Here is a 12844-nt window from a genome sequence, read left to right as displayed (position 1 = left end):
CCCTTCAGCATCTTTGCTGCCCATCACTGGATGCTCTCCAGAAGCTCCGTCCCTCTTGTCCCAAGGAGCCCGGAGTGGGACACGCGGGCTTCTGGGAGGTTTCCCGTGGCCGTGTCCCTCCCCACTCTCGCTTGGGCTGGAGGAGGAGGAGCGGGATCGAGCAGAGGTGTTCGGAGTTGGTGACAGGTCACGGTGGCCACCGGCGCTGTGCTTCATTCCCCTTGCCACGGGCAAACTCCTTCAGGGAAGGGCTTGGATGGAGTTTGGAATCCTTCTTGCTTTCATTTATTTGCTACGGAAAAGATGGAACAGAGAACACTCCCCCTTTTTTCCCCGGGGTTCCTTAGAAGAAGGTGGGATGCATACATATGCTCACAATAAATTTCTTTTCTTACTACATACATGTTCTCATGGATACTTTATGCTCTTATAATTACTGCAGGCTTACTTCTGACTGTGTGTGTGAAACTGCTGAGTGTACTCTATGAACTGCTTTCTTTAGCAGCATTATTTAGGCAGAATATTTTATCCTGGCTGTTCTTTGACAGCAAACTTAGCTCACCTCAGTGCTGTGACCCCTGTTCAGTCCAGCAGTTGTGCCTGGTAGAAAATGAGTAACCAGTGCTCTGCTGGTGGTGGTGTGAAGCTGGAGGAGGTGTGGTTGTGTCAGCAGAGCTCGGGTAACACCTGGTGTGATCAGCCCATCCCTGTTGTGAGGAACACGAGCTGGGCTGCTCAGTTTCTGGTAATTGGAATTGCATTTTCTGGTTTGCAGGAGTGACACAGCAAGGATCAGATGTGTGTCATTCTCCCCTGAGAAGGAGACCTGCTGGCTGTGTAGCTCTAAAAAATGCCACATAAAATCACAGAAGTGTTTGAGCACACAGATGGGAGCTTTGGGTCATGTTCAAATTGTGGTGACTTCCCTACACTGGTGTAAAGAAAAGGATAAGTGTTCTCATGATAAATCAGTGAGGTAGAGAAAGGAAGTCTTATGCAGTTGATCCCTAACCTGTTTATGAGATTTTTATGTCATTTTCTTTCAAAATTAAATGTTTTTTCAAAGCAGTCAGGGCAATCAAGTAAGGCTGACAGAACTGGAGTTGTTCCTCCTGGTGTGGAGAATGCTTTGAGGTGACTTAATTGTGGCCTTTCAGTACATGAAACAACACAAAAGAAAGATGGAGAGACACTATTTACAAGAGCCTGGAGTGACAGGACAAGGGGAAATGGCTGTTAGATGGGATATTGGGAAGAAATTCCTCCCTGTGAGGGTGGGAGGCCCTGGCACAGGGTGCCCAGGGCAGCTGTGGCTGCCCCTGGATCCCTGGCAGTGCTCAAGGCCAGGCTGGACAGGGCTGGGAGCCACCTGGGATAGTGGAAGGTGTCCCCGGCAGGGGTGGAATTGGATGGGATTTAAGGTCCCTCCCAACCCAAACTATTCTGTGATTCTCTGAAATAAGTTTTAGTGCCTTACCCAAAGGCACACTCAGATTCTCCTCTGATAACACAAGCCTTTGATGTTTTGAATGGTTTAATTTTAAATTGTTATTTCTTATTATAATTCATGGAATGTTGGCCTGGTCAGGACTCTGTGTTACATTGTCCTGTTTTTCTCTTAATAGCTTCAATATTAGAGATATCTTTAATATTGTAATTAATGTCCTGATTTCTTTTTTTTATTGCAGGAGACACCAACAAATGGAACACAAATTAACTTAAGCCTACAGGAGGGTGGTGACACCTGGAAGAGGGTAGGTAGGTAGATAGATACATAAAAATGTGTTCTAAACTAACTTAATGGTGGTAATCAATGCTGGGAGTTGAGCACACTCAGGTAAGATGGCAAAGAGCATCCTCATCTGGATGCCAAAAATGAACAAACATCTGTAAGTAGGATAAGGATAACTTACATCTGAGAAGATATTTAAATGTGGTCTGGAACTCAGAACTTGAGTTCCTGTAGGTCACCTGAGTACCTATTAAAAATAAGGAATATTCTTATTGAAATGGTAGCATTGTAAATTATTTCTGATTATAATCTGCAGAAATAATATGACAGACTTGTTGGTCTCCTTCCAATGTATCCCAAGCTCTGTCTTCCCAAATTCATTGTGAATTGGGACTTTATAGAGGTTTGTTATTTACACTCCCCAAAACAAGCCTGGCCACTGATTTCTGGGGAATATTTAAATCACTTCAGTGCAAAATAATGGACTGGATTAAGATTTTTACTCAGGATAGGAAAGTCAAATTTTGGCAGAACTGTGAAACAGTGCTTTGCCTAAGGCTTCTTTCCAGCTTTGCTAATCACTGACATCCAGTTGTTTCCCAACATTGCAGTTCCCATAACTGACTGACCCAAATCTGGGGTTTTTTGGAGCCAGGTGTTTATTGGAAAACAGAAGGGAGTCAGAAGTGTCCTTAGGTGACATCCAGGAAGCAGAGGATGCAGTCTTTGAAAAGCTTTTACTGGAAGTGTGATTGTTTTAATAAAATTTAGAGCAGCAGAATATTAGATTCCTGTCTTTCAAACACAAATATTTTTCAGGTTTCTTTCTTCTAACTCGTGGGGGTTGGGAAGAGTAATAGACTTACATTTCCTTTTTATTCCCTCTAGGATAAGTGGAAAAGCTGTGCTCTGTGCTTTTTATCTGACGTGTTGAGGTACATTTTGGAGCATGTTTGCTACTTAGCAGGGAACTAAAATTCAGGTATGATCCAATATTTTTATTTTTTAAAAAGGCAGGTTGATTTTTATTACTATGTGGTTTTTTATTTTAAAATTTTATTTACTATTTTATTATTATGTCATTTACCTGTTGCTGAAAGTGATTTCCCCATAAATTGTATTTGGTGATCTTTAATGAGTTAAAAATTCAGAAATCAATATTCTTATGGTTGCCAGTTTGTTCTTTGACTCAGTGTAGTGGGTATAATGCTGGCCATGCACCCACTAAAAATTATTTATTTACTCATTTCCTGCTGTGAGATATGGATAAAGAGCTTGAGTACAAACCAGGCTCAAAACTTTAAATAGTATAAAGAAAACTTTATTAACAGAATTAAAATAAAAAATTATAAAATCGGAACAACCCTTCAGAACACTTCTCCTCCCACACCGTCTTTTCTTTCCCACAGACAATGTAAAGAGACAAAACCTGGAACTTTCACTCAGTGAAAGTTTGTCACCTCTAAAATAACCTTTCTTCAGTCCACCTAGGGAGTGGAGGGGAGGGAGTGGAGTCTCTCTTGCCATGCCATGGAGACTTCTCCACAAGAAGCAGTTCTCTTGTGGCTTCAATGTCAGCAGCAAATCAGCTGCCAGGAAAGGAAAATCTGTTTGCAGAAAGTCCCTCCCATGAGTTACAGCTTTCCCAAAGCTGCTTTTGTGGGCCATGGTAACTTATGGGGCACTATTTTAAGGATGAACTGTTCTAGCATAAAAACAAAAGTTCTCTTTTATCTCTGGGATCAGAGGTTTTTCTTCTTCTATCCCCGGGGCAAAGTTTCTCATCTCTCTGTTCAAGCTTCTTGTTGGATTACAGCATCCACATGCTCCAGCATGAGTGTCCTTCTCTCAGGGGCTGCAGGTGAATGCTGCATCCCCCCATGCACTTCATGAACTACAGGGAAAAAGCAAAGTCTGATTTATCAAAATACATCTTCACCATAGCCTCACAAAAGAAATTCAGCCCAAGACTAAGGCATGTCCTCTATCCTCTCCTATCTAGAATTTGATTCCTTCTTTACTGCCCTCAGAGTCCATGATGTTTTCTGTATGTGTCTTCACCCTTTCCTTTTCCTGACTTGGGAGAGAATTAGTATGTTTATTTTTTCTCAAGCTTTATCAATGGAAGCAGTTTTTATGGAGTCCTGCAGCATTGAAAGGTTGCTCTTGCCCAGGCTCCACCATTGAGGAATGGCCATGTCTCAGGCTGCTGATCACGTGCTCCCTGCTGGAGCCACCCCTGTGCCTTTCCTTCATGTGGGGTGTCAGGAAAAGAAACAAAACCACTGCTGCTGCTGCTTTTTTGCTGCTGCCTGCAGCGTGGCTGCCTAAAAGCAGCTAAGCAAACAAAGCTCATTGCGAGCCATGCCGAGATGGCCCCAGCCGTGCTGGCTCCAGCCATGCACTCCTGGCTGCATGATTGCCCGTGGTGCCGGGACAGTCCCGGCAGCACGGCCCGGGGGTGGCAGAAATCCTGGCCAGCAGTGAGCCAACCTGGCCACGAGAGCCTGGCCTGGCCTGGCCTGACCATGAGCCTGGCCTGGCCCAGCCAGTGACCTCTTTACGGCCTAGCCTGTCCTTAAATGTGTTCTCATTAAGGTTTATTCAGCTCTTCTAAGTGGTTTAAACGGGTGTCACTCTTCCAAATGGGCCTGCTGATTGGTTAACCAGATGTCAATCTTCAAATCTAGCCAGCTGATTGGCTCTTCAAACTAGTCAGCTCATCGGCTCCACCAGGTCCCCTCAGGGAACCACCCCCTCAACTGAAAACCAGACTTTGTTAAACCACGACACTCAAACTGTGTGATAAAAGTAATTCTTCACTTAAAATCCAACCCAAAACCTGAACTTGTTACTATGAATGCAGCTAAACTCAATGACACTTGTGTTCTTAAAACATTTTCCCTTCTAGGCACGAGAGGTTGTAAATGCAAGAGTCAATATGGGGGAAAAGAAGGCAGAACCGTTGGATTTTGTGAAAGATTTTCAGGAATATCTGACCCAGCAGACTCACCATGTCAATATGATTTCTGGATCGGTTGCTGGTGACAAGGAAGTAGAGACTCTCCAGGGAGGTGAGCTGATTCTAGTAACATAACTTTGATTTTTTTGAGTGTGACTTCAGTGTTCACAGTCCAGGTAATGCTGCAGCTGTATGGAAGCATTTCTGATAGTCATTTTCAAGTCACAAAGGATGTGTATTTACCTTTGTTTTAATCAGGGCATGTTTTTACAATTCTCTATATTTGAAGACCAAGGGCAGAGAGAAGCAAAAGCTATTTGGCATTTGCTCACGGTGTGACAGATGGCATCCCTTGGATTGTTCATTAAAATCTGTGTTGCATTGTTCACAGCTGGGACAGAAGGAGATCAGAATGGTCTGGATCATCCTTCTGTTGAAGTTTCACTGGATGAAAACTCAGGAATGTTGGTGGATGGGTTCGAAAGGACTTTTGATGGGAAGTTAAAGTGTCGATACTGTAACTATGCCAGCAAAGGAACAGCACGGCTCATCGAGCACATCAGGATTCACACAGGTATGGCATCTTCTCTCTGTCTGCCTGGGAGGCCTTGGGGGATCCACTCAGCATTGGGATTTCCATGTCAGCAGTTGGCAAATTCATCATGCTCATCAGTCACATGACTGGGATTTAGAAATTGAGCTGGCACTCGACGTAGGAAGCGTAAGATGGTTTTTGATTTCAGCTCCTTAAAACACTTCAGATCCTTTAGGACATGCAGACCTGGATCTGTAACTCCTAGAAGATCAGTCTATCAAGGGAAAATCAGAAGTCCTAAAGTGCTGCCTTACAAAAGTGTTGGCTGGCCTGTTATTATTTAGTCACGTTAACTTTTTAAAACTCATTAACTTTCTCACCTTTGGGAAAGATGGGGCTCCTTGCACTGGCCCTGCAGTGTTGGCTTGTTTCAACAGGGCATGATGGGGTAGGAAATGGCAACCAGCCAGAAATCAGAGAGTTCTGAGGTTCAGATTCTGAAGGACCTGGTAAATTCTTCTCTTGTGTCTTCCAGAACAAGAAAATAGTTATTTTGGTTTGGTTTTCCTCGTTTGGTTTGGTTTGTTTTTTCACTCAAGGGAAGAAGATCCAAGGCCTGAGTGTTGTTTGTTTTGGAGGGCTGGCAGAGGGCCAGGAGATGGGTTCTTGTGCTGTGAAGGATCAGATGAGTCAGCATTAAAGTAGGGAAGTGGCAGCTGACTCATAGCCTCAGAGCAGTGTAAATAAACAGCTACAGCATCCTGGACATCTGCCAAAGGAATTGTGACCCAGGCATGATCATGCAACCATTATTATTATTATTAAGTGCAGCCTACTGCAGGATTGGCTTCATGCTGAGTCTGAGAGTAGATAATGAGTAGTTCACCAGCTGTATTGTGCTACCTGGGATGCAAAACTTTGATCTCTGTGGAACTAGTTTAGAATGAAATCAGATTGACAAACTCCCTGCATTCACACAGAATTTGCCAATCTTCTCATACCATTTTATCAAGTCTCCAGATCTTTACCTATCCTTGTGTGTATATATGAGTGCAGAGAGATGCTCATGGAGACATCATGGTTTTACTTGGTAAAGAAGGTACTTAGAGGTAGCACAAAAATTTATTTTATTCCTCTGAGAGAGCCAGTGATGTAGGAGGAATAAAAACAATCTATTTGGTATCCCAGACTGTGATTCCAAACTGTGGAGTGCTCATCAGTCACATGACAGGGATTTGGAAATTGAGCTGGCACTCGAGATAGGAAGAGTAAGATGATCTTTCATTTCAGCACCTGAACACACATCAGATCCTTTAGGCACTTCTGACATTGCAGACCTGGATCTGTAACTCCTAGATCAGTCTACCAAGGGAAAATCAGAAGTCCTAAAGTGCTGCCTTACAAAAGTGTTGGCTGGCCTGTTATTCTGTTACTCACATTAACTTTTTAAAAATACTCAGAAAACTTTGTATCTTTAAATTTCATTTGATAGAAGAACAAAGTTCTGCATGTGCAAACGACATGATGGTCTCCCTGATCATCATCCCATCTCCCAGCTGGAAGAGCACACAGCTCTCCAGGGAATACCTGGCTTTTGTATTCTGTTACAACTCTTTGGCCACAGGATCCTTTTTCAAAGCTCAGTCCTTGAGTGGCTGCCTGTGTGTGTGGGTTATTCGGGTGGAAGTTCCAGGATGTTTGGGAGTAGGGATGTTTGGAAGGTTCCAGAAGGATACCTTCCCTCGGAGTTACCATTTTGGTGGTACAGACATTGCTGTGTTCCCCTGTGCACTCCATGGCTGAGGGAGAGCTTGGACCCAGGGCACCACACAAACATCACTGCACTCAGTCCTTGGCGTTGTTGCTGCAGTTCCCAGGCAGGTTTGTGTGTTACCCTGATTCCACTCAGGATTTTTCTGTGTGCTGATGATCCCTGGGTGAGGCAGAGCTGCCCCAGTGCTCTCCACTCTCCCAGGATACCCAGCTGAGCTCGAGGCTGGCGGTGACTGAAGCTGGATGAGCAGCTCACAACGAGCCGCACACAAAGCCTTTTCCAGGCGCTCCGAGGTGCTGTGGGCTAACCTGTTCTGATTTTTCAGGGGAGAAGCCACACAGGTGCCACCTGTGTCCCTTTGCCTCGGCCTACGAGCGTCACCTGGAGGCTCACATGCGGTCCCACACCGGGGAGAAGCCCTACAAGTGCGAGCTGTGCTCCTTCCGCTGCAGCGACCGCAGCAACCTGTCCCACCACCGCCGGCGCAAGCACAAGATGGTGCCCATCAAGGGCACCAGGTCTTCCCTGAGCAGCAAGAAGATTTGGGGGGTTCTGCAGAAGAAGACCAGCAATTTGGGCTACAGCAGAAGAGCATTAATTAATCTGAGTCCACCTTCCATGGTGGTGCAGAAACCAGACTACCTTAATGATTTCACCCATGAGATCCCCAATATCCAGACTGAGGCGTACGAGAGCATGGCAAAAACCACTCCGAGCGGGGGCTTGCCAAGAGATCCACAGGACCTCATGGTGGATAATCCTTTGAACCAGCTCTCCACGTTAGCTGGACAGTTGTCCAGTTTGCCACCTGAAAACCAAAATCCAGCCTCTCCTGACGTAGTTTCCTGTCAAGATGAAAAGCCTTTCATGATACAGCAGCCTGCTGCACCTGCAGTAGTTTCAGCTGTGTCAGCAAATATTCCTCAGAATTCCTCTCCAACCAGCCCTGACTCCCGGCCCACACACAATCAGAGGAACTATAGTCCCGTGGCAGGACCCAGCAGTGACCGCAGTGCCCACACCAGTACTCCCAGTATCAGCAACAGCCAGCCGAGTACTCCAGCTCCAACCCTGCCTGTGCAGGACCCTCAGCTCCTGCACCACTGCCCACACTGTGACATGTACTTTGCAGACAATATCCTTTACACCATCCACATGGGATGCCATGGATTTGAAAATCCTTTCCAGTGTAACATTTGTGGGTGTAAGTGTAAAAACAAGTACGACTTCGCTTGCCACTTTGCAAGAGGCCAACATAATCAACATTGACTGAGAACATGCTTTTGTTTAGTTTTTTAACATATTACAGTCTATTTTTCATACTTGCTGATGGAAAGCTTGCACATTCCCATAAGGAGTCTTCACATTAATCAGTTCAACAAAGGAGGCAAATTAATTTCCATGTTCTTGTAAAACTTGCCAGGGAAATTTTGTATCAGATTCAGTTGCTGTTTTATATGTAGCCTTTCAAAAAAAGCCAAGAGTGCTGTAAGGGTTGGAATGCATTTACATGCTGTGGTTGCTAAATTTAAGTTGCTTGCACTTAATCCCAATAAACATTCTGCAAGTGGAGAAGCAGAGCGTGTGTCCTGACCCACAGGAGGTAATTCCCAGATTGTTTACTAGGCAAGACAAGATATATTATACATAAAATATGAAAGGGCAATGCAATGACACATCATGTAGAGACAGGACAAGGAGGAAAGGCTTGATGGTGCCAGAGGGCAGGGTTAGATGGGATATTGGGAAGGAATTGTTCCCTGGGAGGGTGGGAGGTGGGCAGCTGTGGCTGCCCCTGGATCCCTGGCAGTGCCCAAGGCCAGGTTGGACATTGGGGCTTGGAGCACCCTGGGACAGTGGAAGGTGTCCCTTCTTTAAGATCCCTTCCAACCCCAACCATTCTTTGACTTTGGAGAAATCCTTAAAAACCTGGCTACTCAAACAAACAGAAGCAATTTTCATGTACAAAATCAATTTGATCTAAAAGTTGCTTTAATATAATGAAGGTTAATAGTAAGTTTTTGTTTTGCATAGTCTAAACTCTTCATGCTAGGATTAAACACTAATTTAACTATTAGCACAAAACTAGAAGATAATAGGTTATTGTGAATAAAACTATGGTAGGAAAAAGAAAGATCTAAAGGCCTGTCATTCATGAGTTATAGAAACAAAAAAGTAAGATACCTTATTTTACCTACACTCTACTAAATTTTCCATGTCTTTGTTTTTCAGAGGAGGCAATTTTTAGAGACATAATGAAGAGCCTGTAGAACTAATATATATTCTGTGAGATTTCTAACTGCCTTAAACTGAGTTGTACAGATATTTAAAATTTGCACAGTTAGACTTCTGTCCTGCTGATAGAAGTTCTGATAGAAACAAACAAGAAGTTTACAAATCAAACTCCTTTGTTCAGTTTTATGTTGGGCCAGGCTACAACTGAGAGGTTGCCTGTATATTTGAGAGTTGTGTAATCCAGTTTACTGTAAATTTTAGCTGACTTGGAGGCCTGGTTTGTCCCCTCTCCTAGGTCTGATGTCCTTTGGGTGTGCTGGGAATAAGGGGAAGGACTTCTGGCTTTTTCTGGGCTCCATGTAGGATGCAAAGGAAAACTGACTGACTACACTGAAGTTGTTTTTAGGAATTGTGGATGGCAAATGATAACTGAAGTTGTTGATTTTGTTTCATAGTGTACACTCATCTTTAGAAGTCCTCAGGCTAAAGGACAGGCACTTTAACATAAACCTGAGTAAAACATCTAATTAAAATGAATAATAACTTTATGTGCTAGATAAGAATTTGAGACATTAAAAATAAAGGAAGAACTGTTACTTTTCCCATATTTAGACATGCACTTTTGCCTTGGTTTGTCCTACTTGAGACAAATTAAAGCTTCCCTTATCTATTCCCCTTTTCCTATCAGCCAACCATGTTTTGTTAAAAGCAAGGAGATTTTATTAATGTTCCATAAGTCAGAGGTTGGAATCTCAACAGGAAGTTTTTGGCTTATTCAAATTTATATTTTTATGCTAAAACTTCCTGAAACCAATGGAAAAACTTAGATTGATCAGGGTGAGATCAATGCAGGAAAACCACCTGTGTAAGAATTTGAGCTGTAGAAGTAATTTTGACTTTAATTAAATAGAAATTTGGATACCAGACGTGTTTCTGTCTGCCTGACTGACCTACTGTTGAATTTCTGTGCTTGAGGAACTGGGTTCTTTCTTGGCTGTGCAGTCTTGAAGTAATGAGGTCAGAAATCTGCCACTGGAGTGGTTCCAGTGTAGTGAAGATGAACAATAACACTGTCATCCCTAAAAATTGTTTTGTTTTCAGGCCTGGTTCAGAATTTGTTTTGCTGGATTTGTAAGACAGCATGTAATTTGCATTTTTCACCAGGACACTCTGTAATTCCAAAAAAATTGTCACTTTATACTTTTTAGATTTATTTTCTAAGTAAAACTGCAAGTCTGTTCGTGTAAACATCCTTTATTTTAAGGAGTAAAAGCTGACTGAACTGGAATCCAGTTAGAAGTTACTGCTCCTGGACAGGTTTTGGAATCAAAATTTTTTCCAGTCAAAGAGGGCAGAAATGGTGGCTCTCTTTGGATCACACATTGAACAATTCTACAATTTAAATTTGGCTCAAATGTAGTGTTAAGAGAAGACTGCAAGACTTTACAATTAGTAATTTATGGAAGTGGTTTTCCTTGCCTTTTTGGTAGATGATGCACTCTCCTATTCCTAAGCTCTGGCATTCCCAAGGAAACTTGTGGCATGCTGGTGCTCCAGGGAGCACCTTTCAATACTGAGTGATCACAGCAGCCAAGTGCTCCTTGGCTTCTGGATTTTTCCCTGCTGGTTTTGTAGAAAGAGTCATTTCCATGGGCACAGATGTGGTTTCTGACCTCTGGGGCTGCTGTTGGTAGTGTTCAGGTTGTTAGAGGCTTCTCTTTGTCTCATCATTTGGTGATTTAGAGAAATGACTCCTGAACCACGATGGCCTTGGGCAGAACTCAGGACAGGTCACTAATGGAGGAGTTGGGAGCAGGAGGAAGCCTGCAGGATCTCATGGAAAAGGGGTCCTTGTTTAGGAGGGGATCCCATTGTGGGGAATGTATGTTCTTAACAACAGAACTCAGCGTGAAAAAAATCTATGCCCAAGCCTTGCAAGTCATTGTTTGGAAGGATTTTCCTGCTGCTGCCTGGACACCACTGGTTCTGCTCTGGAGTGACTAAGGGAAAGATTAGTTGGGACATCTCTGAACTGCTGAGAAATGAAAAAGCTCTTTGTTTCCTTGGGCAAACTCATCATTGCAGGGGGGGGTCTTGGGCAGCAGCAGCAGCTTTGGTGCTGGGGTGGATCCTTGTGTCCTTCCCAGGACTGTTCCAGTTCCATGATCACACTGTGTGTTCTGTTGTGCCAAACACTGCCCTGACATCACTGTCCCCTCTTGTCAGCTGAGGAGCTTTGGAAGGTGTATTTTCCTATTTTTCATAATTTACACATGTAATTTAGAGACCAGAGCTGGTACTGGCAAATTCTTTCCAAGTGTGATCCCTTGCACAAGCAGGCCTTACCCAGAGTCAGTGAGGGAGACTTGTCCAGGATTCTGGGATTGAGTCCTTTGTTAGAAGAACTTTTCATATTGAGTCCTCCATGTGCTACTCTGCACTCTTGTTTTGGTGGTTTTTTAAAAACCCAAATCCTCACATTATAAGGTGATTAGCATTTTAACTGTTATTAATGGAGGTTTGGAGAGGAGATGGAATTATTCCATAGCTCAGTTCTGTTAAGTTCTGTAGTTGCAAAACATGAACTTTGTGGGGGTTTTGTTTTTATTGTCACAGATTATTTTACAGCTTTGTGGACATTTCTAACATGCACTACTTATAGCACTCTTAATACACACTTCCTGTTTTGAGACTGAATATTCCAATGAACATCTGAATATTTGAACATCTTCGTTATCTCAGTTAATATTCAACAGTGAAGGAGGCAATAGGAAAAATATTTGATTTTTTTCACAGACACATGTTTAGATGAAGAGGATTTAGACAGAAAATGTTGATTGGCTTTTTAATAATAAAACTCAGTGCTGGGACACTTTCCAGCAGTGTTTGCCAGCCAAATAATCTGTTACTGTTTGTTTTGCTCCAGAATGTTTTGGAGGTTTGCTTTTTGTTTCTTTTTGACAAAGGGAATGTAATTTAGAAGTCTTCACTGGCAAGTTCTCTACTAATTTTAAGCTTCTTTGAAAATCTACAGCAAATTATGTTCTGCTGCAGGAAATCTCTCTCCTGCTAAAGCATCTTTCATTGAGCAATCTTTGTGTATGTGCTTCTAAGTACCTACTTTGTTAATAATATGTATTTCAGTGTAAAGAGCAGATCTTATGCAAAAATGAAAGCTGTTAGAGTTGTAAAATAAATTTTAATGTTAGTGAACGTTTCTGAGACGACAAGGTTTATTCTGAAATAACTCTATCTCGTGTAGTTCATGTTGTGAAGCATTGCTTTTGTAAGATATGAATAAAATAACACTTTCTAATTAGGTCCCATGTCAATTCTTAATTGCATATCCTTCCAGGGATGGAGCTGGTGATTTCCCAAGTGCTCCTTCTGGGTTAATTCTTTCTGATTCTGTGAAACTTAAATCTCAGGATGGTTCGCTCTTGGCTTGATCTCCACAGCCAAGAACAGCTTGGTTAGACTTGATTAAAGTGTTTCTTTTCCATATCATGGGGAGAGGAGGCACAGGGGCTCCAGAGAAGGGATCTGCACCTCAGATCTCTCAGCAGCAGTGCTCAGAGTACTGCATTTGAAACACTTGGGACTCCT

General features: G+C 43.0%; 1 protein-coding gene across 2 annotated transcripts; it reads left to right on the top strand.

Moving 5' to 3' along the window:
* The first annotated feature begins 1667 nt into the window (after window positions 1-1667).
* On the top strand, window positions 1668-12554 carry IKZF5 (IKAROS family zinc finger 5). 2 transcript variants are annotated; one of them, XM_059852169.1, is made up of 5 exons: window positions 1668-1754; window positions 2621-2714; window positions 4644-4806; window positions 5086-5268; window positions 7329-12554. In XM_059852169.1, exons 3-5 carry the CDS (start codon window positions 4674-4676, stop codon window positions 8270-8272), a joined length of 1260 nt encoding a protein of 419 aa, XP_059708152.1. In that variant the 5' UTR covers window positions 1668-1754; window positions 2621-2714; window positions 4644-4673; the 3' UTR covers window positions 8273-12554. The 2 variants fall into 2 exon arrangements, with proteins under 2 accessions (XP_059708152.1, XP_059708153.1); XM_059852170.1 differs by having other exon boundaries at window positions 1672-1758.
* The last annotated feature ends 290 nt before the right edge of the window (window positions 12555-12844 follow it).

Source organism: Haemorhous mexicanus, chromosome 7, assembly GCF_027477595.1.
Source record: "Haemorhous mexicanus isolate bHaeMex1 chromosome 7, bHaeMex1.pri, whole genome shotgun sequence".
Lineage (NCBI taxonomy): Eukaryota > Metazoa > Chordata > Aves > Passeriformes > Fringillidae > Haemorhous > Haemorhous mexicanus.
This window is presented reverse-complemented; position numbering and strand designations above follow the sequence as displayed.

Excerpts from the sequence above, each read along its gene's own strand:
- IKZF5 (XM_059852169.1), top strand. The coding sequence starts at position 4,674 with ATGGGGGAAAAGAAGGCAGAACCGTTGGATTTTGTGAAAGATTTTCAG. Across the intron at positions 4,807-5,085 it reads AGTAGAGACTCTCCAGGGAG|CTGGGACAGAAGGAGATCAG; the intron begins GTGAGCTGATTC and ends CATTGTTCACAG. Across the intron at positions 5,269-7,328 it reads GCACATCAGGATTCACACAG|GGGAGAAGCCACACAGGTGC; the intron begins GTATGGCATCTT and ends CTGATTTTTCAG.